At 34.7% G+C, this 22,729-nt stretch overlaps 6 protein-coding genes across 6 annotated transcripts; 3 read left to right on the plus strand and 3 right to left on the minus strand.

The window, feature by feature from the left end:
• The first annotated feature begins 97 nt into the window (after window positions 1–97).
• F4822DRAFT_405447 (uncharacterized protein) lies at window positions 98–1,945 on the plus strand. Its single transcript, XM_051458298.1, has 2 exons — window positions 98–1,222; window positions 1,273–1,945. Exons 1-2 carry the CDS (start codon window positions 230–232, stop codon window positions 1,582–1,584), a joined length of 1,305 nt encoding a protein of 434 aa, XP_051315014.1. The 5' UTR covers window positions 98–229; the 3' UTR covers window positions 1,585–1,945.
• A 117-nt stretch (window positions 1,946–2,062) lies between these two features.
• On the minus strand, window positions 2,063–4,106 carry F4822DRAFT_443912 (MFS general substrate transporter; the record flags this gene model as incomplete). Its single annotated transcript, XM_051463152.1, has 5 exons — window positions 3,398–4,106; window positions 3,133–3,255; window positions 2,703–3,052; window positions 2,511–2,656; window positions 2,063–2,460 (listed from the first exon to the last, which is right to left on the minus strand). The coding sequence occupies exons 1-5, from the start codon at window positions 4,100–4,102 to the stop codon at window positions 2,063–2,065; spliced, it is 1,722 nt and encodes a 573-aa protein (XP_051315015.1). The 5' UTR covers window positions 4,103–4,106.
• A 2,941-nt stretch (window positions 4,107–7,047) lies between these two features.
• On the minus strand, window positions 7,048–8,979 carry F4822DRAFT_405449 (putative MFS transporter). Its single transcript, XM_051458299.1, has 2 exons — window positions 8,158–8,979; window positions 7,048–8,091 (listed from the first exon to the last, which is right to left on the minus strand). Exons 1-2 carry the CDS (start codon window positions 8,845–8,847, stop codon window positions 7,216–7,218), a joined length of 1,566 nt encoding a protein of 521 aa, XP_051315016.1. The 5' UTR covers window positions 8,848–8,979; the 3' UTR covers window positions 7,048–7,215.
• Window positions 8,980–9,151: 172 nt separating this feature from the next.
• Window positions 9,152–10,135, plus strand: F4822DRAFT_405450 (putative protease inhibitor). The gene is made up of 2 exons (XM_051458300.1): window positions 9,152–9,452; window positions 9,516–10,135. The coding sequence occupies exons 1-2, from the start codon at window positions 9,332–9,334 to the stop codon at window positions 9,932–9,934; spliced, it is 540 nt and encodes a 179-aa protein (XP_051315017.1). The 5' UTR covers window positions 9,152–9,331; the 3' UTR covers window positions 9,935–10,135.
• A 357-nt stretch (window positions 10,136–10,492) lies between these two features.
• Window positions 10,493–11,438, minus strand: F4822DRAFT_273627 (uncharacterized protein). Its single transcript, XM_051454750.1, has 2 exons — window positions 11,210–11,438; window positions 10,493–11,016 (listed from the first exon to the last, which is right to left on the minus strand). The coding sequence occupies exon 2, from the start codon at window positions 10,986–10,988 to the stop codon at window positions 10,533–10,535; it is 456 nt and encodes a 151-aa protein (XP_051315018.1). The 5' UTR covers window positions 10,989–11,016; window positions 11,210–11,438; the 3' UTR covers window positions 10,493–10,532.
• Window positions 11,439–12,298: 860 nt separating this feature from the next.
• On the plus strand, window positions 12,299–14,204 carry F4822DRAFT_443915 (aryl-alcohol dehydrogenase; the record flags this gene model as incomplete). Its single annotated transcript, XM_051463153.1, has 2 exons — window positions 12,299–12,508; window positions 12,567–14,204. 2 exons carry the CDS (start codon window positions 12,299–12,301, stop codon window positions 14,178–14,180), a joined length of 1,824 nt encoding a protein of 607 aa, XP_051315019.1. The 3' UTR covers window positions 14,181–14,204.
• Between the last annotated feature and the right edge of the window lie 8,525 nt (window positions 14,205–22,729).

The following is a 22,729-nucleotide window of genomic DNA, read 5'->3' on the forward strand; positions in this document are numbered from 1 at the left end:
ACTGTAAACAATACACTGTATTATGGCGCATTGGCGGTTTATTGAAAACGGCGCACGGTATCATGCAGGCTGTCGTCCTAGGTGCGTAAAGGGCGGGGTTAGGTCGCAGTTATCTTATGGGTATGTCTCTGCATCTAGATTATAACATCATAACGGTTATCTCGAATACAATTTGTTACTTTTCTTGGAGTTTTATGCCCAGCCATCGATCTTAACTGCTCAAATATCTATGAAGAGAATGGAAGGCCTAAGGAAGGTAGCGGCGTCAACCTTCAGCGCAACACAAAAGTTTCTAGATCACAGACCGTCATTTCAGTTTGACACAATTGAGATAGCCCTCCCTGCCCAGCTACCGAATGACACAGAATTTCATCACGCCAAGTTAACGGAGTCTAATTTGGGCCAGTGGGCCACAAGCAACATATGCGCCGGAATTAAGGAAAGTCGAGCTTCGTTAAAACTGGTCCGTATTCAACGCGACCTCAATGCAGCTCTCTATGTCTCTGCAGGTGGCTTCCATGACTTATTTACCTCCATGAAGGCCGATACCACGGCACTGCACCTTATATGCCACGACAAAGACGGCTATTATGAGTTTCTTGATAATAGTGCCGGGTTTTTATCCACTCGTTTTTTGGGTACCTCAATATTCGCGATCGTCTGGACGTATGACCCTAGTACAGCATGCATAGTCGGCGTATTCGTCGATCGCCTACTAGATAGCTTTTTCGACCTGGGCCATATACTACGCGTGTACGGTGAATGCGTCGCAACCCCATATGTGTTATGCATTGCTGTCGTGGTACATCAAATACAGTGGCAGGATATATCAACCGCGGCGGGGTTAGCAAACCTTAGAACAGTAGAGGGCCGCACAGGCTTTGGTCCTCACGGTAACGCGATTGAGAACCCACTGCAGCAACGCGAAGGCATATTCAGCATTGATGATCTAGCGATATGGACACAGCGTGTTGGTGAGGTCGCAGGCAATATTAAGAACAAAATGAGACTCCAGCGTATAGCTCAGCAAATGCTCGAGACAATGCTACAAGCTCACAAGGGCGGAGAGATGGTGGAAGTTCCAGAAGGATCAATGAGAGCTAATTACAGGACGAGTTTACACACTCTTCGCGAAAGAGTTCCAATTCTTGAACGACAAATGGCAACAGACTCTGAATACTTATCTTATTTGCAGTACCGCGCCGAGAAGCTGTCTGGGGTGGTGAGTGCGCCATATACCTGATGTTGATTTAGTAGTCTGACGGAACATAGCTATTTGCATTCCTTACGCACGAGGATGCTGTTGCTAGCGCCAACCTGGCAGCCGCAAGTAAACGCGATAGCTCTTCCATGAAGACCATTGCTATTATGACCATGGCATTCCTTCCGGCTACCTTTTTTGCAGCTCTCTTCGCAATCCCGTCTCTCCAATGGGACAAGTCCGATGTTGTACAAAGCAAATTTTGGATATATTGGGCATTCACCTTACCAGTAACGATTCTCATACTTGGTATTTGGTTGACTGTTGTTAACCGGAGCTGGATTTATGATCGATTGGTTCGAAACCGTAACACGGATACCTAATCATAAAAAGGCCGTGTAGGTTCGTACAGATATCCAACTGGTTCTAAACGATTTCTCCTTTTTAGATCTAGATTCTATTTCTTCACCTGTTAGGTTACGTAAAAAGAGTACCCGGTAGTACTCTAGTCAATATCTTCCATCTCGCCCTATGGATGGATCAAAAAAAGAGTAATAAATTAATAGAAAATGGCGACCGTCAGCCGTCAGCTGATTGTTATGTTATCTATTGAAGGAGATAAAAAGGTTGTGATCTGGTTGCGAAATCCTCATTCAACGTACCTAAGCATTATGGTTACATGTCCATGCATCATGGCAGACCCCTTTGAACATGAAATAATATTATATAAAGTGCCAACTCTTGTCTAAACCATTGCCAACCTAAAAGGTAACAGAAAGTTCTCTATGATCTACCACAAACATATATCGCAATCTATGTCTACCCTATTCATATAATTCGGTACCGGTGTCATTGACGAGTTTAAACCGTGATCTTGTCCTCTCCCTTCTTTTCCGACGCATTGGCTTTCGGGTCTCCCATCAATTTAACATTGGGGATTAAGATACAACCCAAAAGACATATAGCTATCATAGGAACCATCATGATAAAAACGGCGCGTAGTCCGTTGAGCTTTGCGTCCAGAATGTCGGATTCCCACGCTTCGGAACCCGGTTCACCCTTTTCCCATAACCCTTCAATTACACGAGATCGAAGAGTGGTGGGTATCGTATCGGATAAACCTAGCTTCATAAATTCGAATTGAACAGTATTTGCTACTGCCAAACTAAAAACCGACCCTAACATACGCATGAGGTTTCGCGTAGATGTAGCAACGGCTCTATCTTCCTTTTTGGATAAAGCTTGTAAAGCGACCAGAGCTATGAAATCATTAGTAAGTTAACATGATCATGTATTATTATAATCATACCTGGCTGAAGTACGAATCCAATACCGGTTCCTTCGATAAATAACGATATTACAGATACGCCAGGCGACGTAGTCCGTGAAAACATCACTTTCAAACCAGCCCCCAATAACCACAAGACTAGACCACCTGATACGACAGGGCCAGGCCTTTTTATCGGTTAGTCGAGATCATAATGGGTTATAAGTGGCTTACCTAGCGATTTTTGAAGTGATTTGACCAGCTACCAATGCCGCAACAGCCTGAGTTAATAACAATGGTAGCATAAGCATAGCATTTTGAAGAGGATTGTATCCCTTAACATCTTGAAAATAGATAGGCAAGAAGTAAATGTTGATTTGCCATACTCCATTATATAGGAAGCTCTGCAAATAAATCGTACTGGTGGATAATCTGTTGAACAAACGTAATGGGATAAGGGGGAACTTGGCTAGTCGAGCTTCTACTACGCCAAATAGGATGATAAAAGTACCCCCTATAACGAGCAATGCGATGACGACAGGATGGTTCCATGGAAATGTACTTCCACCTGAGTTGATTGGTATCTACTTTGTATCAGCCATCATATCGACTGCATGAATATGTACCCACCCAGGTAGGTAGACATGAGGGGTTATAAACTCACTATGAGGAATAAAACACCAGTCACTCCAAGGAATAGACCGCACCAGTCAATCTTTCGAACCTTCTCCGACCAACTACCGGTAACTGGTTTCAAAGGAAGAGAAAACCACATAACGGCGGCACACTGCGTAAGAATTAGTCCAAATTCTTGACGATATAATTACCGTTCCTTCAATTAACTATTGGACCACTTTCTAAGGCGAGACTCCAGGCGTTCGAAGTGTTTGGTGGCTATATAATTAAGGAGGGCGAGGAACATGACTTACCGCAGTTGCGAGAATAGGGGGAACTCGAAAGATCCATCTCCAACCATCCGTAGTATTCTGCATAATAGCAGCGGCGATAAATGGGCCTGTAGCAGCTCCCAATCCAACACCAGCACTTAGAATACCTTGATATTTCCCCCTATCTCTCAGACTAACCAAGTCGCTAGCGGTTATCTGTACCAACGAGTTAATCCCTCCACCACCGATACCACTTAACGATCGACAGGTATAAAGCCATATTGGATTCTGAGCGAATCCACAGAGAAGGTCACCAATGATAAGAGAGCATATAGAGGTGATCAAAACAACCTTTCGGCCAAATATATCAGATAGTCGTCCATATAGGGGTTGAAAAGCGGTTTGTCCCATAACATAAGCAGTACCCGTCCATGTGATTGTGTTACCGGCGTTTAGGGAGGTAGAAATAGAAGGTAGAGCAGTAGCAACAGAGTTGATGTCAAGGGTAGAAATAAAATAGATAGAAGCGAGGCAAAGGTAAGCTGCTAGTAATCTTGGGAACGGTAGGCGTAATGTTTGATCTTGAAGTTCTGTTCCTTGTGTTGGGCTTTGACATTGACTATCCGTAAGTGAATCCTTGTCTGGAACATCTCCGCTAGCTTCTAAGCTTGAGTCGCTTCGAATAGCTACAGTGAGTCCTTTCGGTTTGGGGCCATAAGGTCCATTGTCAAACACTGGTGTAGACATCGATATTATCAGGCAAAGACTCGATATTGAAGTTGATATCAGTAATGCCAATAGCAACAAGTAGTTTGAGAACGTGAGCGGTCAGAACTATCAAGCATGCCAGAGAATATAACATCTGGGATATTGTGAAGGGGATTTTCATACTTTATCTGTACTTGGAAATCATCTGCGGATAAATCCAAATGAATATTGACAAATAAGAATCAAAGTTCTTGGAATAATCTTGGAGACATGTGAATGCAGCCTTTTCAATATTCTTGCATCAAATCCAAGCCTTGGGCTGACCTGGAATTATGATGCCTAGCCATTTTCATAGCGGAGTCGGAACGGAATCGGATCTCATCAGATAAACTCAGTCCAGTTCCAAGGAAGGTGGTCGCGAAATAATACTTGGCCATGCTTACTGGAAATATTTGATGGTGTCGAATCGAATTTCCTAAGCCACAATTTCAAAAGCTATTGTTTTCCAATATCTTTTTAGAATCTAGAAAGTTGAAAATCAGATCGTGTGTAAGAAATGAAATAATGATTTGAATACTAGTCCGTATACGACGACTTACTGTAATCTTAGGAGGCGTTGGTAACTAGTAGATAATGTATCAGGTTCTTAGTGCTTAGGAAGCAATACTTATGAGGCTCTATATAGTGGTATTAACTAGCTACTATCCCGCCTTCATTAGTTAGAAATGACCTTGATGGACTGGCCAGTACTCTTTCCGAGCTTCGGTACGCGTTACTCCGATTTTTCATTCATATCCAGGAGAAAGTAATATTTGGAATCTACGTAGATCACTTCTGCAAGATACTATTTGATCGTCATTCTTGGTTCTTCTTGTTCCCTTGGTACGAGCTTAGGTAATGTAAGCTCGTACGAGGTAGAATTTATACATCAAGTAGCATTCAGTACGTTTCTGTCGTGTTCGGTGTTCACATTCCGTCATATACCTTACGCATAGTCTCTACATGGAATTCACTTATTTTAAATCAATCTCGACGATACGTTCATCTATCTGAAGTAGATTTGAACCATCTAGCACGCGAAGGCATCATCGGGAAGTTTATTATCTAATTATTATCATAGTAATGATTTACATTGTTCGTAAGTTTATTGACGCGAGATTTTATCTGATTTAGTAACTTTTTTGGCATAGCCCATCTAACCACGCAAACAATTAAACCTTGTAGAGTAATGATTACCTTGAGGTTACAATGAGGATCTTCAATCGTGGATCATGAATATGAGTTTCTATTGATCACTACTACGCAAACACAAGACCCAAAGCAGACTCCATTAAGCTATCCCGTTTAGAGTAGGTGTAGATACTTGCAGCTAAAACTTGACTACGCCGAAAAATGGCGATATCGTCGATAGAACTTCTTGTATTTATCGTATATGATTTCCCACAAACTCCATAAGAATTACTATGCTATGGTTGATGTAATATTGTGGTGACTATTATCGCCAAGAAGTAACATCGTCTCTTACCCACCGAAGAACAATCTCGGTACCGGCGGCAACTATGGTCTAAACAGGTAAAGATCATTTATCATTCGGCATTTTAAAAAATAAGCTTTGTTGAATTGCATTAGATAGATGTTGTAGAAAAGGCCAAGACGGGTGACCGGTAATTATCTCTTTTAATCTTTCTACTTTGCCTTACTCATTTATTCTCAACAGTTCAAGATAGACTCTCTAGTTTGACTCAGGGCCTTTCAACGTTTTTATCATTATGAGTGGTTGTCAATTTGCCACTCGGGGATATTTCAATGTCCATCAGCAAACGAACACGGCAACGTGGGAGGCGAATTTTGTTTCAGATTTTCAAGTAGGACTGAGTTCCAGGTGTCGAAGAAAGCCATGGGAGGCGCTGCGCTTCTAGCTATCCATATCTGATAACATTCATGGATCGAAACAGCCAAGGCCAATCCCCTTGAAGATTCTCATGCAAAAAATGCATACCCGCCACGGTTACTTCTACCGGCTCGGCGGAATCCACTTAACATGCTTCTACAACTAGCTCCCGTGATTACAACAGGGTATCCCGTCAGTTGCCAAGATTTCCGCTCCTCGGCTTTCTTGGCATCACAACCCCTTATCATGTAAGGGGTCCACTATTTAAATCCCTCTTCTCCTTAATCGACCTCTCTTGTAATCGTAAAAGACCTCATGTTACCCAAGTATTGATCTGTTGGCTATCGTCGGCGAGTTTCACGATAATTACACCGAGTGGATTCATTCCGAAATCCTTGAAGCAACGATATAGAAGTTTTATACGTCCAACACTACGCCGTGAAATTTCCAAGACGTTTATACATATTTAATGCGTCCGATGCCGGTATGAACTTATTCATGACCCGGGAGGAAGTGGAACTCATCCGAATTTATTTTCGTCGTATGATAAACCCCTTAACTGCAGGCCGTGGCAATATGCGGATGTATGTTCATACCATATCCATATGCTAAGCTAACACAACTCACCGGCGATGAATTTCAATGTCGTCCTTTTGGTTGATGCAGATTCTGTAGCTACAGGACAAGGTGAACTTAACGACCTCTGTCGACAAAGTTAAATGAGTTGGGCATACTGGACTGGAATAATGGACGAGCTGCATGCCATATAGCAAGTTAACCTACCTTAGGTGGGTATTTGGGGATGAAGTATTTAGTATAGGTAGCCCGGACTGGAGCTATCTGTATGAAAGCTGATCTCTCTTGGCGAGTAGACGACGAAATCCAATCGCCGATGGTACGAAGGATGAGATGCAGCCAAGCTAGTGGATAGGGTCGATGCGCTTGACTTTCACATGTTATTGAATTAGGTTATTTGACTCGCGTCGGTAAACTAGAGTAGATAGATCTACATTGGATGTTTCAAAATAAAGAAATAGGTAACATAGGCAAAATGTCAACGGTATATGTTCTCCTTGGCCAGTAGATAGATAGCTTCATTAAACGCAATGTTATTGATGTAAGGTACATTGTAGCTATCACCTGTAGATATCTGTGGTCTAAGTAGCAACGACTTATGGCGCCAATGCTTATATCCCACCGCAGATCCACCATCTCTGGTAGCCAAGGACGAACCTCGTTCAGGTCAAAGTCAGACATGACTTTATTTCGGACCGGCACGTTCAAATCTTTGGTATCGTTCCTCTCTCCATTTGGGACCCCATTTCCGTACAATCAACACGCATATACTTGCTGCTGATACAAGAAGACCCATGAAAAGGTAAGTAAATCCATAACCCCAAGCGTCTATAATATACTGTACGACAGCACTTCCTACAGCACTCAGTGTAGCTCTTGTTAAGTTAAATGTAGAAGATACTCGTCCGGGGTTCATAGGATAAAGATCAACCAGTATTGTGGTCAGGATAGAAACAGGACCACTCAAACCAACTCCAGCAAAGAATAAGACAATTAAAGGAGCCGCCAAGGTGGTTTTCGTATTAACAACCCATCCCCATGTGATAATCATAGCAACTGCTAAAGCAGTCCATGGCCACATCAAGTCAAGTCGAGCTCTTTCTATCGGGAATTTTCGTAAATCATCTCCTCGTTTCCGATCTGGTGTAACGCCGATACTCTTCGCAACGCGAGCATAATTCCAATTGAGAATCTTGCCAACAAAAACGGCCCCTACCACGGAACCAACTGCAAAGGGGATGTAACATAAGCCCACTTGTAAGTCGTTGAAATCATATCGCCTCCGAATAACGTCTTGTAAAGGGACTAGGATAGCGTAATTCGCCATAACGAAGAGTGACATGAAAAACATGAGTAAACCAACATCCTTTTCGAATACAATGATAATAGCGGCCCAAAGGTTGGGTATGGGAATTCGTCTTGGTAGTTTCTTAGGCTCGGGTAATGTTTGACCTTGTGATTCCAAGTCTTTTCGTCTATGGCGGAGGTTATAGGCGGAGAATAAGGACATATTCATCTTTGGAGGAGGAATAGATCCATTTCCGACAATTTTACGAGCCGTCTGTAACGTATTCATGTTAGTTGAAGTTCCCTCCTCGGGTTTCTTGGATGGGGTACATTGACTTACTTCAGGGGTAAATGGGATATAGATCATTAAAAATACACCAGCCGCGATAACCAAGAACCAAAAGGTTGATCTCCAACCGAGATATTGGGTTAATATTCCACCTAGAACGGGTGCTAAGGCTGGGGCGAATTGAACACTAGCTTGTACAGCAGTGATATAGCCGCCTCTATCAGCAGCAGTTGTAACATCCGCAACTACAGCACTACCAATAGCCACAGTTGCACTACTACCTGTACTTTGTAGTGCTCGAAGAACCATAAGTGCGGCATAACTATTTTGTAGAGCTAGCCCAATATTTGCACCTATGAAGATGGCAAATGTAAGCATGTAGACAGGTCTTCGTCCTATCTGATCACTTAAATCACCGAAGAAGAGAGGGGCAATAGCTTGCATGACTTGATAAAGAGTAACTGTAAGATTAATTTCTCCAAGAGATCGATTATAGGATTGCGCGATAGGTGTGAGTGCTGGAAGATAGATGAAGGAAGAGAATGGTGAAAATAGTGTTGCAAAGACAGTTATTAGAATAATGAATAATTTGGTTCTTGGCCCGAAGATAGAATGAACTGGTGCCTCGTCCTGTTCGCTTTCTTGGTTGACTTGGCCATCTTTGATTTCATTTGATGTATTCGTCTGCCTATCAAAATGAGGACTATCGTTAGGTGCAGACCCCCCGCTTTGTTGCAACATGATAATTAAATTCGCTTGGAGCGAACGAAACTACTTTACTCCGATGTATATACCTGGGCCTTATCGTGACCTCTTGTCGAAATATGAGAGTCAAGTTCAATTTATACAATATGATGATGTACTAGAGATTTGAAGACCATTTTGCCGAACCGGCTCCGCACCTTTGAAAATCCAACCTCCTAGCAATCCTTGGGGTTACACACTAGTCACTACAACGTAGCGTCGGAGCCGATTCGGCATTGTTTAGCCGATACTAACCCCTATCATCATAGGCGCTGAAATTGGACAGCAGCCCATGTATTCAAAAGAATTATTTTTCTTCTCAAATGATTTAGTCATGAATAATTATCCGTTTACATCATTTTAGGTGTACCTAACGTTGTTGAAACATTCTGTTACGAATCTAATATCCGTAACGCTACGATTTCTAAACGAAAGCCACAGGGTTTCTTTCATAATCATATCATATCATAAGACGACGACCATGCCTAACAACAAAAGTGTCGAGTTGGGCTTTAGTTTGATCGAGGAGGATGCATCCAAAGTCTTGGGACTCACTTTTGGATCTCATAAAGTTGAACCAGGTCAATATATTCCAAGAGGAGGTATGTAGTCTATTCATTTCAATCACAGGGAAACATAAGTAGACGTACTAATGCGTATAATAGTTGCTCGAACTCCACCGGAAATCAGTTTCAGTGCCTCTTCTTCAAATACATATATGGTCATTTCTATCGACATTGATCCCCCTTTCGTTTCATGGAATGTTCTCGGGCCTGCCTTACACTGGATCCAATCCGACCTGAAAGCCAGGAGTAGCTCTACCACCAACGAATCGGTGGTACTTAATTCAAGCGCACCCTTTATCGTTAACTATATAGGTCCATCTCCCCCACCAGGGGCTGCACCTCATCGATACGTCTTCTACCTATACGAACAGCCGTCCGGTTTTGATGTCACCAAATACGCTCCAGACAACGGGAAATTAGTTGGTCTCTGGGGCCGTGCGCGATGGAGCTTGGATGATTGGGAAAAAGAGGCCGGACTTGGCAAGGCAGTAGCTATGAATTATTTCAAGAGTAACTGAGAAAGACATGATTACTGGTGCTTGTGTCATGAGACCAACCGTATAAGGGGGTTAATAACTCTGTTGTTGCGCGAGGAGATCGCAAGTAACTGCTACGGAAACTATCGTATACATACAAGAATGGCTTCTTTGTTCTAAGGGCTCCCTTACCTCCACATCAGCGATAAGGAGTTGCTCCGATACTTCCCAGGATGTATCCCTCCGTACGGCTTAACTACTCACAGCTTGCCTATGTTGAGAGAACTTCACACGATGCTTAGATAGGTATTAAGAATAGTGATAATTATAGGTAACTCGTCTCCATACGCGTACCGGAGTAAATATCTACATGACTCGTCGTTTTATATCCAAACTCCCGTCTAAATAGTGGAAAGTTTTCTACGGTATTAAGTATTATGATATGATCCTACCTAAGTTTGGTTAAAATCCCACAAGGTCATTAGCACGGTCAAATGAAAACAGATCTAAGCAAACGATGTTTATTCGTTGTATCCAATGTGAGTTAGTCCCAGCACCACATATTCATATCCGCCTCATACCCCCTCGCCCATTACCATCCAAAGGGGCGCATAAACAACCAAAGCACGAGGGTGACATGCTACCCATCCTCATGGTCCTGTGAAGCATCAAGGGTGGGTACCGAATGCACCACGGCATGATGCTCAATTAGCTGAGACTGTTCATTGAATCCATTAGGGCCTACTCTGTCGCAGCCCATGACGTAGCATCCTAATGGAAGCCACTGAGAATTGTAGGTACCGTCCACTTCAATGCTGCTATCTGTGGTTGACCCAAGGTGATGATTATTGTCACAGTTTCGGGGGCATCTGTCCTCATGTTGAGTCAGGTGGTCGCGACGACGAAAGCCTTTTTCGCGATAATTGAAGAGGAATTGGGGTGCTCCGGTAGACTTTGTAGCGATGTGTCGATTGAGGGCATCCAATCGAGTGAATCTTGTGCCGCATATGCAGGTCGTTGTGTATCCCACCATCCCCCGGTCGCGGGTCAAGTAGCTGGTTGTAATCAGGCGTGTCGGCGACGACAAGCTGTTCATGCCTGATGAAATCTGATGGTATGATTGGCTGAATAACGGATTAGGGACACTATGGAAAAAAGGGGGATGTGATTTTCTTGTACTAGCCCCTTAGACCAACGCCAGGCTCTGTTTAGGTACTTTGGGAAACATATGAGCCATTTTGGTAGGGTGGAAGTAGGATGGAAACCCAGATATGGAAAGGCCGCACTGCATCGAAGCTGTTGTGCGACGGTACCTACGTTTACTTTATTAAGTCCCTCTTTGTATCCTTGATACCCAATACCTGTGGGTAGCAGTATTGGCGCGATTGGTGATGTTTCGAGTCATGTACGCGATTATAGCAACATGAAGCTAATCCCCCCGGGGTCGAGACGCATCTAGATAGGAAATATCCAGCTCCTATACGCGACCGTCACGGTTGGTACCAGTAAATGAAAGGCTTGAAGGCTTGTTGAGCAGTATTCAAATGGGGGCGGGACTTATTGAAACATAGTTGCCGCGACTACGTAATAGCCACGATCTTTTCATAATTTTCCTTCTACATTCATTGATAAGAGTATCTTAAGAAAACGGCTATTAGTTCTATGAGACTACGATCGGGATACAGGATTGCCAAGAATTCTGTTGGTGTAATATAAGGTGGAACATTCCCAAAGCTCCCCACTGGCTTGTCACCAATAGGATATACCTAGGTACGTATGTTGGCGGTAATGTACTTGTCGGGTTGTTTCTTTTGTTGGAAGAGGAACCCTGTAATACTGCTTAAATGTACCATGATCCCCTCCGTCCACTTAGGTACGACCTCAATCGGCATCACGGAGGGAAAGAGTTATATAAGAATTTCGGCGATTAATCATGAAGTTAGTCTTCTCTGTAGCACTAAGGTGTTCATTGGAATCCCATACCCAGTTGGATCATCCTGACCACGACGTAAAGGCCGGGGCCACCGCAAAGAGTGATCCAATATAACACTTCTCAATCAGACCAGAATATCTTCAAAAGGACTAGCGTGCGGCGTTAGAATGCGACGGTTCCGTTTTTAGCATGCTAGGTAGATAGATGCATATAACAAGTGCCACACAAGCTACAAAAGGAGGTTCCGAGGGCGCGACCATTCCTTGCGTACTCCCTCTCATCCGGACAGTGAAGTTTACTTAACCCTCTAAACCATCACTAATACACTTGTCGCCACCTCGTCAAATCCATAACTTCTTAGATATCAAGTCGCAGCACTATTCCTATTGACCCAGAGAAACAAGCATACCATAGTTACTTAGATAATTAGCCAAACCCCTCCACCCCTTATACACGCTGTTGAAACCTTGATCATGTCATCAAATCAGTACGACTTCGTTATTATTGGCGGTGGTACTGCTGGATTAGTTCTCGCTGCTCGCCTCTCAGAAGATGCTAGTCAACAAGTTCTTGTCCTAGAGGCCGGCTCGGATACGAGTGACGACGAAAAAGTTAAGCTTGGAGTTTCATGGCTAGCCTTACAAGGATCGGATATCGACTGGAGCTTCAAGACAGAGCCCCAGGTAGGAATTCCTCTAGGCAATTTGAATTATCAACCTGATTCTCACATAAAACTCGCAGAATAGTATGAAAGGTAGACAAATAACTCTGAGCCAAGGCAAAACCCTTGGTGGTTCAAGCGCACTGAATGCGCAAAACTTCTCGCCGCCAACCAAGAAAATAATTGATGCCTGGGGTGCCTTGGGTAACGAGGGCTGGGATTGGGAAACGTTTCGCCCCTTTTTCATCAAATCTTACACCCCTCCTACCATTCCTGAAATTCAGAAGAAGGCATTAGGCAAAGAAGCTTGGGAAGATGATCAGGCAGATGGTCCAATCCAACTTTCTTTTCCTGAAAGCCCAAATCAACTCGGGGAGGCGTGGATAGAGGCCTTTAAGAGGGCGGGGAACCTTATGCCTCATAATCCCTGGATAAAAGATTCTGTTGGAGGATTTATCAATCAATCAAGTGTGGAACCAGTAACCGGCACCAGATCCTATTCGGCTAACACATACTACGACCTCGCGAAGGGTCGCAGCAATCTTGAAGTTTTAACTAACGCTGTCGTGGAAAAGATTTTTTTCACCGTGTCGAATAAGGCCACCGGCGTTCAATACCAACATGAATCACGAATAAAAACCGTCATGGCTAAAAAGGAAGTTATCCTGGCCGCCGGGGCTTGCCAATCACCCAAGCTACTTGAACTATCCGGTATTGGAGATAAGACTATCCTCGAGCGATATAATATTCCGGTGGTTATCGATCTTCCCCACGTAGGAGAAAACCTCCAAGACCATCTTGTTTGTGAGATGGGTTTCAAAGCATTGGATACGACCCAAACCAAGGATGGTATTATACGACAAGAAGCTGAGGCGCTTCGAAAGGCTGTAGAAGAACTAAAAAATAATAGAACGGGTCCGTTGACCTCTACAGGGTTTCTTACAAATGCTCACGTATCTACTGTCAGCTTGAGTCGGCCCGGAGGCAGTAAATCGCTTCAGCAACTGCTTCAGAGTAGCCGTGCTAGTGCTCAAACCCTATCAAACCAGGAGTTATCTCGGGCACAGGCCTACTATAAAGTAGCAGAAAATGCCTTACTCGATCCAGAACAACCATCAGGTGTCTATTTCACTTTTCCTTACCAAATCCCAACCCTATCTGATCCGGAGACCGGTCAAATTACCATAGACGTACTTCCAGGCAACCATATCTCTTTCATAGCCGCACTTAGCCATCCGTTATCACGCGGGAATGTCCACATTCGTTCGTCTAAGATTAAGGACGACCCTATTATTGACCCAAAATACCTATCTCACCCTGTGGATCTCGAGATCCTAGCTGAGCACACGCTAGAATTACACAAACTAGCAGCATCATTACCCTTAACCAAACTTTTAAAGCAACCTATTACACCATCACGATCTCTTTCCGACTTCAATGACCTTAATGGTGCACGGAACTACGTCCGTCTACGGGCCACCACCATGTGGCATCCAGCAGGCACTTGTTCCATGTTGCCTCGTGATAAGGGTGGAGTTCTGGATCCGAAGCTTAAGGTCTATGGCACGGCGAACTTACGAGTTGTTGATGCCAGTGCGGTGCCACTTCTTCCCACGGCCAATATACAGTCGACTATATATGCGTTGGCTGAAAGGGCGTCTGTCTTTATCAAGGAACAATACGGTTTGAAGTAGACATCGAGGAACTCCTAATCGCCCGATTCTATTAACTTGCATGAAGATATATATTATATGTTCAACGTCGAGCTATCATACATAAATTATGTATTCGTAGGCAAATTGTGCTTTGATTCCATATATAGCGTGATAATTTCCAAGAGGGATTTCGATATAACTACCTGCAGTAATGCTTGATACAACATCATTAATAATACATGCCTTATCTCTTGTGTACGTCTTGTTCGGGCCCTGCCAACTTGAGACATAATACAACAACACATTACAAACCATTTAGTTGTGAAAGTTCAGCATCGGTAAATTAACGCTTACCGGTCCCACCCAATTTGACATATATCTTAATAGTAACTTAGGTGAAATTATATCCATATACAGTATGGTGCCTGGGTGGTTGAAGCGTTAAGTAATTGCGACGAACCTATGCCTCGGAGAGGTATAGTCGTTGCTGGATTAGCTAATCTGGGGTGTCTTGATTTGAAGGTAACAGTATCAATAATAGGTCAAGTAGTTAAGTATGTTCTGTTTGTCAGAGAGGCTTGGAGTCCTCTCACTATACTCAAAAGAATAATCTTAAATTAATAATTAAAGAGTTATAAAAAGAATGATTAGATATATAGGAAACATCTTATGGTTATATAGTTATTCCTCCTTCCTTTTCTACATTGGATATGTTAGATGTATTCTTTATATTAGATATGTTAGATATATTCTTTATATTAGATGTATTAGATGTGTTCTTTATATTGGATATGTTGTTGATCGATATATCCAAATATCCAAGATTATATTATTATTGGTTATATCAGGCCCTACTCATCTTTCAGAAGCAGGCGCGGGATTCCTGGTTTATGACATTATTCTTCCTTTCCTAAAATCTTTATCTTAAAAATTTCCTCTTCTTGGTAGGTCCTTTCCTTTTTTATTTTATTTTATTTAATATATCTTCCTTTGTTTTAAAATTAATTATATATTCTTATCTAAATTAATATGGTGAATATAAAGTTTATGTTAATTATATAGAAAGATATAAACTTCTTATTTTATTATATAATAATTATATGTTACGTTCCAAGCTGTGGGATAACATATATAATATAAAATTAGAGAATAATAACTAATTAATTATTGGGAAACTTTTATTTTATGGCTTAACTGGTTATCCCTAAATTAATTTGTAATATAATAACCAATTTTATCTGCTAAAGTAAGAGATGTAGGTTCAATTCCCATAGTTATTAGATAAAAGCTTTATTACTTTCCAAGCTTTTAGGTAATATTGATAATAAGCAGGCAAGGAGGCCTAGTTGATAAGGGTATCATTAGCTTGGAATCTTAGAGTTTCTTTATATTATATTTTTAATATATAGGTATAAGGCTTTATCTATTTTATAATATAATATATATACCAAGAGGTATGAGGCCTAGTTCTTCTCATATGGTATGGCATAGGAACATATCTTATAAAAAAAAGATATAATATTATGTTTTAAATTATAGGATAATATATATAATATAAAATTAAAGAATAATAACTAATTGGTTATTAAGAAGCTTTTATTTAATGGCTTAATTGGTTGTTCTTAAATTAGTTTGTGATATTATATTAATTATAAGGAAGATAATTGTTTCCTTATATTTGATAATATGTATTATAATTATTATATTTATCATTAATATAAGTAATATAATATTATTAAAATGAATTCCTTTGAGCAGGTTTCTGCAGCCTAGGAATGTTTAGAAAAGGAGCGTTGGGATGCTGAAGATGACTTAGTTTATCTTTAAAAGGAACTCCATTTAAAGATTTTAACAAAAATAAATAAATTATAGTAATTATATTAGTAAAAGGATCTCCTTGAACATTATAACCTTTAACTATTATAACAGGATATAAAATTAAATAATGTTAAGGAAAGGAATTATTTAATAAAAAAGCAGAGATTAATAAAGGAATAATAATATGTTATTGAAATATAAATTAATGTTATATCTATGGATAATCTTTTCGTTAACTTTTTTATTAAAGATGTGAATTTTAATCTTTTATCAATTGTAACGAACCTATGCCTTAGAGAGGTATAATCATTACTGGATTGGCTAATCCAAGGTTTTTTAATTTAAAGGTAATAATATTAATAATAGGTTAAGTAACTAAGTTGGTTCTGTTTATCAAAGAGGTTTAGAATCTTCTTATTATATTTAAAAAATAAATCTTAAATTAATAATTAAAGAATTATAAAAAAATAATTAAATATATAGGAGATTTCTTTTTTATATATATTTTATTTAAGTAATCTTTATTTTTTAAATAGAAACCTTTAAAAACCTCCTTTTTATTTATCTCTATAATATTCTTAGAAACCTCCTCTTTGTTTATCTCTATAATATTCTTAGAGATCATTAAAAATTATTATATAAGCCTTAATATATAGTTTCTATTGTTTTTATAAAGACTTCCTTTAATTAGTTATCTTAGCCTTATTATTACAAACCAGCCATGAGGGACCCTTGTTGGACCACGAAGGATGAAGCATAGGCAACCTATCACGGCTAAATTCCAATCTGATATACTGAGATGCAACACATCACAATATATTATAACACATTACAATATATCATAATATATCATAATATATTATAATAACTTTAGGATAAAAGAAAGGGAAGGAATAATTATATAATTATAAATATTTCTTATATATTTAATTATTCTTTTTATAATTCTTTAATTATTAATTTAAAATTATTTTTTTAAATATAATAAAAAAATTTTAAACTTTTTTAACAAATAGAATTAACTTAATTACTTAACCTATTATTAATATTATTATCTTTAAATTAAGAAATTTTAGATTAGTTAATCTAATAACAATTATATCTTTTTAAGAAATAAGTTTGTCACATTTTGATAACTTTTTAATTAATATTAATACTAGGTTAAGAAATGGTATGAATCATCTATAAGATATTCTTTTACCATTATTAATCAAACCTTTTCTTATTTTACTAATTTTTAAAAATAAAATAGAAAATCTTTATACCTTCCAAGAATTACCTTTTAAGACATATCATAATTGGATATAAAACAAATTAATAGACCCTAACCTGGAAAATAAAGAAAAATTAAATAAAGAAAAATTCCAAAATAAAGATCTAAATAATTTATAATAACATAATCCATCACTATCCAGAATATCTATATTTATTTATATTATTTAAGATCTACTACCAATAAAGAAAATATTTTAATTTATTAACAAAATAATACCTCCTAAGACATACTTATAAATCCCAAAAATAGAAATATAGGAAAAAATCAATATCAAAATAAGAAAAGATAATCAGGAAGAAAAAAAGATCCTTAATTAATAAATCAGAATAATAATTACCTTTAAAAAGGTCAAAAGGTTTAAAAAAGAATTAGCCTTAAAGAAGGTTAAATTTAGAAAGGTCCTTAAGGGATCCCTATCAGGAACCTTTTATCAACTGGCATCTTTCTAATCTTTAATATCCCCTAGACCTCTAGATAATAATAATAATAATAATGGAAAAGATAAGAAAAAAAAAAGAAATAAAGATCTTTAACTAAAAAAAGAAAAAATAATAATCCTTTTTTTATTTATTAAAAGATATAAATTAATAAATTTATTAACTTATAATGGAACTTTAAATATTAAAGATTAATTTATATATATAAAACTTTATTTATTCTTTTATAAAGAAAATTTATTATAAAAAGAACAATAGATATTTATTATTATTCAGTTCTTAAATGAAATTACTTTTATATAATTTTAATCTATTTTAAAAAACCATTTTAATATTATCAAAAAAGAATTAAAAGAATCTTAATATATCTTTAAACTATATAAACATTTTGAAAACAAAATATAAATAATGTTTAATAAACCATTTAAAAAAGAAAAAATATAAAAGACCATCCATTACCTTAAATAAAAAAAATAAATTATACTTTATATAACAGAATTTAAATAACTTATAGCTATAAGATAATTACTTAAAGATATATAATTTAATTATTTTTATAAAGGAATAATTATCTAGATAAAAGATAAATTTTCTAAAGAAGAATAACCTATTATTATTAATAAATATATAACCAAAGTAATTCTTTATAATAATAAATTATATAAAAGATATAATAAAAAAAAAAATTCCAAAATAATAAAAAATCAGGGAAAAAAGGAACTAACCAAGATTTAGAGCCTAAATATAATCAATAATAATAAGAAATCTGTTAGTAGGTATGTATGTAAATGAAAAACAATATAACAAGTAAAGCAAAGTAATGGGGATGAGATGATATGTATTAAGTTATCTAAGGAAAAAAGATCTATCTATATGAGTAGGTAAGAAGGATAACCTATTTAAAAAAAATCTTGATGATTAAATAGATTATATATCCTTCATCTATATAACCATCATTCACTTTATTTTCTTTTCGTAATTAATTGATTATGAATTTGTTATTAGCTATGTGTTTTACTTATCCTTCTAATTATAAATTAATTTGGTTATTTTCTATTAGCCTTTTTATAACTTCATTTGGAGATGCCTTCATCATGGTGTTTATAGGGTTATAACTACCATGAATCTATTGGATATTATTTATTTTTTAATTTTTATATAATTGCTTCAAAGTTATTAAATTAATTATTAATTTTTTTTTGTTAATATTACCCATCTATATCAAACATTAATATAAAGAGAAAGAATTGATATATAAAACAAGAAAGATCTTAATAAATAAGAGATATTTCAGAATTATATTAATAATATAATAGATGATATAACTAATATCAAAACCCTATACCATATCATAGATTTTATTAACAAGAATATTATAAATAATATACTTATATTTAATAAATAACCAATAAATGATATTTCCAATGATCCAGATTTTATTATCTTAATTAATAGATCCTTTATTATCTAAAATAATAATATAACTAATCTATAAACTTAAATCCTTATTATTTACAAATAATTTATTAATAAAGATATATAGATGTAAATCTTATAGATTTAATTTAATATAATTAAATCCTTATATTTAATTATTTATTTATCATTATATTTTGATATTAAAAGCTTTCATTTCTTTAGGGTTTAACTTAAGATATTGAATTACTATAAAATAATTAAAGGCAGTTTCAAATTAATAAATAAAGGTAATATATATATTTTAAACCTTTTGTTCCACAAATCTCTTAACCATATCAAGGCCTTTCATATCTAAAAGTTTAAATTTTTTAATTTAGTCTTTTTAAATGATAAAGATCTCAAAATCCTTATCATAAACAATAATATATGAATCATTAAAATCCTTAGATCTTAAATCTATTATTTTTTAAAGACATACCCTAATTTCTACTTTAATAAATATTATATCCTTAGTAATAAAAAATTCTATAATACCTATATTAAAAATGTTATTTATTTAAAAACTTATAATTCCAAAAGGGCCTAAATTTATTATTAATAAATAAAGGTTAAAGGTTAATAATTTTATATATAATTTTTATTAATAATAATATAAATAAATTTTAAATTAATAAATATCTGATTTTATAAGACCATATAATAATTTAATAATTTATAATAATATTTCCTTAAGATATTTATTTTTTAATTTAGTTAATAATTATATAAAGATCATTTTCTATATTAATATTTTAAATTAAATATATATTATAGTTATATCTTATATTATAATCTTTATCCTTTAATAATATAATATAAAAATAAGAATTAATATTAATTATTAATTTACCTTTTAAATAATAGGTATATATATTATAATAAATTCTTTATTAAGATCATTATATCCTTAGACCATAAATTATAATTTTTTATAGGGAAAAGAAATGTTCCTAACCTTAATTTTATAAACTATTCTTAATTTAAAGATTGTTATATTTTAGTAAATTATCTTATTATATATTTCAGATTATAGAATATTTTTTTTAAATAAAATATTCATTTTTTTTATATTTAATTTCTTATATAATTTACCTGGGATAATTATTTTTTTATTTATTTATAATTTAAATGTAAAGGTGAGATTATCTTATTCTTTAATAGTGAAATATAGAATGGCAATGTGGAAGATATTATTGGTATATATGAGATCCTTTTTGGGGATAATTTTAAAGTTATTAGGGTTAAATAAGGATGGAGGTAGCCAAATTTTTAATTTTTTTATTAATTCTAGGATTTCCTTAGATTAAGTATATAGTTTAATATAGGAATTCCTAAATATTGATATGTTATTTAAAATGTTAGAGGTTATAATTATATCTTTATTAATAACTGTAATAACTTTATATAAATCTTTTTATTTATCTTTTTTACAATATATTAAGATTTTATTATTAATAAATAATAATATGGATAATATTTTCTATATATTAAGGTTATTTTATATATTTAAAAAGTTTTTAATAGAATATTAAGTTTTGATCTTTTTAATCTCTATTATAGCTTTTTAAATTACCTAAGTCCTTTAGGTCTATAATAAAATAAATGGGGAATCCATGTTAATCCTAGGATAAATATTAAAAACCAGTAAAGTTAAGATAAGTTTATTAAGATTGGCTATATTATTAACTACTTTAATAATTATCTAAAGTTTAACTATTTTGGAACTGGTATCTTATATTTCTTTTATAATAATTTTATAAGCTTTGTGGATAGGGCTATGGTACTCCTTAACCTTACTGATAGATTAATGTACTTCTATTAATACCTAATAATAAATAATTTTGATAAGATATATTTTATTTTAGAATTTGATGTTATTAAAATTGATGTTAATATTATGAATGATGATATCTGGAGGTCCCAGGTAAGTATTAATTTAATATTATTTTAATGTTTCTTAGATTTCTTTGATAAATATATTCCTTAAGAATTATACTACCTGGAAATTAATAATTATATTAATGATATGGAGGATAGGTTATTTATTTAAATATATAATATTAATGATTATTTTATAATTAAAGTTTATATTTAAGTCTTTTATTATAAATTTAAACCTTTATAGAACTTTTTTTTTGATTTGGTAATGGTGGCAAAATTTATTAATTTCTTTAATATTATCAATATTAATATCATAATTAGCCTTATCTAATAAATTATATAATTTATTAATTAATAGATAATCAAATTAGATATGGATATATTGTAGTTTAATCTTGGTGAAGAATGTTATATCTTTTAATTAGAACTATGGGTATCCTTATTTTTGGATGATGTTGATAATTATATTATTTTTATAAATTAATTGATTAATAATATTATTAAAATATATTTTAAATTAATCTATATCTTTAATTAAAAGTAGGAATAGGGTATCCATATTTATAATATGGAAGTCCATATAATCAAAAGGGGTATTTATTATGATAATTCCTAGGGATCTAATAGGTAATCCATCCCCAAACCTGATATTAACTTTTTTGATACAGTTACCATCTAGTCTCAGTTAGTGATTTGGATGTTCTTTAATAAGGATTAAATATTAACCTTTTTTAATTATTAATATATAAATAATTCTGGTATCTAATATGATTCTTTAAAAAATATCTTTACTATATTAATTTAGAAAGAAAATAATATTAAGCTAAAGGTTAATTTTAAGAAATAAAATAATAATATAATATTAAAAAACTTAATTAAATAAATATATAATAATTATATATTATTAATCTATAGATTTTTTATTATCTAAGATTAAGTTATTTATTTTTTTTTGTTTAGGTTTCATATCTAAATTTTCAAATTCCTTATAATTTATCAAGAATATAATATAATTATCCTTAAAGGAATATCTTTTAATTTTTTATTAGATATGGGCTTCCTTATATTTCTATTCTAAATATTTAATAAATCAATATCTTTTTTTTTTATAAACCTAACATTAACATTTCTATATCCTTGGTGATTATTATTTGAAAAAAAATTTACCACTTTTGTTACTATAATGATATTTATGGTCAATATAATAAATGTTGGTATTATCATTATTGTTATTATTAGTAAACAAATATTATCATATTCCCTTTATAACTTTGTAAATATCAATAGATATTTGGAACTTGCTTGTTAGGTCTTCAAAATAGATAATAAGTTTGAAAAAAATATATTATAATTGAAAAATGAAATGATAAATATGATATATTATTATAATCAATTGTTATTCCTTTTTAAAATCTGATCCTAATATTTTCTAATATAAAGAAAACTTGTCTAACATGATTTGGAACATTTCTAAATTATTTTTTCCTTTATTTTACTTTTCTACCTTAATATTAAAGAATATAATGGCTATCTAATCATAATGGTATTAAATTTTATTTTATTCTATATTAAAATATTGTTATATGGTAAGATATATATTAATAAATATCCAATATTAAGGGATACTATATAAGAAATAAATAATTACCTATTTTAATAAAATTATTAAGAATATTATATAAAATTATGATTATCTAATCTTATTAATATAATAGATA

The sequence above is a fragment of the Hypoxylon trugodes genome (genome assembly GCF_022578975.1).
Source record: "Hypoxylon trugodes strain CBS 135444 unplaced genomic scaffold F4822scaffold_5, whole genome shotgun sequence".
In the NCBI taxonomy this organism is placed as follows: Eukaryota; Fungi; Ascomycota; class Sordariomycetes; order Xylariales; family Hypoxylaceae; genus Hypoxylon; species Hypoxylon trugodes.

Coding starts and splice junctions, on each gene's coding strand:
- F4822DRAFT_405450 (XM_051458300.1), top strand. CDS start 9,332: ATGCCTAACAACAAAAGTGTCGAGTTGGGCTTTAGTTTGATCGAGGAG. Junction 9,453..9,515: donor TCAATATATTCCAAGAGGAG/GTATGTAGTCTA, acceptor TGCGTATAATAG/TTGCTCGAACTCCACCGGAA.
- F4822DRAFT_405449 (XM_051458299.1), bottom strand. CDS start 8,847: ATGTTGCAACAAAGCGGGGGGTCTGCACCTAACGATAGTCCTCATTTT. Junction 8,092..8,157: donor ATATCCCATTTACCCCTGAA/GTAAGTCAATGT, acceptor AATACGTTACAG/ACGGCTCGTAAAATTGTCGG.
- F4822DRAFT_273627 (XM_051454750.1), bottom strand. CDS start 10,988: ATGAACAGCTTGTCGTCGCCGACACGCCTGATTACAACCAGCTACTTG.
- F4822DRAFT_405447 (XM_051458298.1), top strand. CDS start 230: ATGAAGAGAATGGAAGGCCTAAGGAAGGTAGCGGCGTCAACCTTCAGC. Junction 1,223..1,272: donor CCGAGAAGCTGTCTGGGGTG/GTGAGTGCGCCA, acceptor GACGGAACATAG/CTATTTGCATTCCTTACGCA.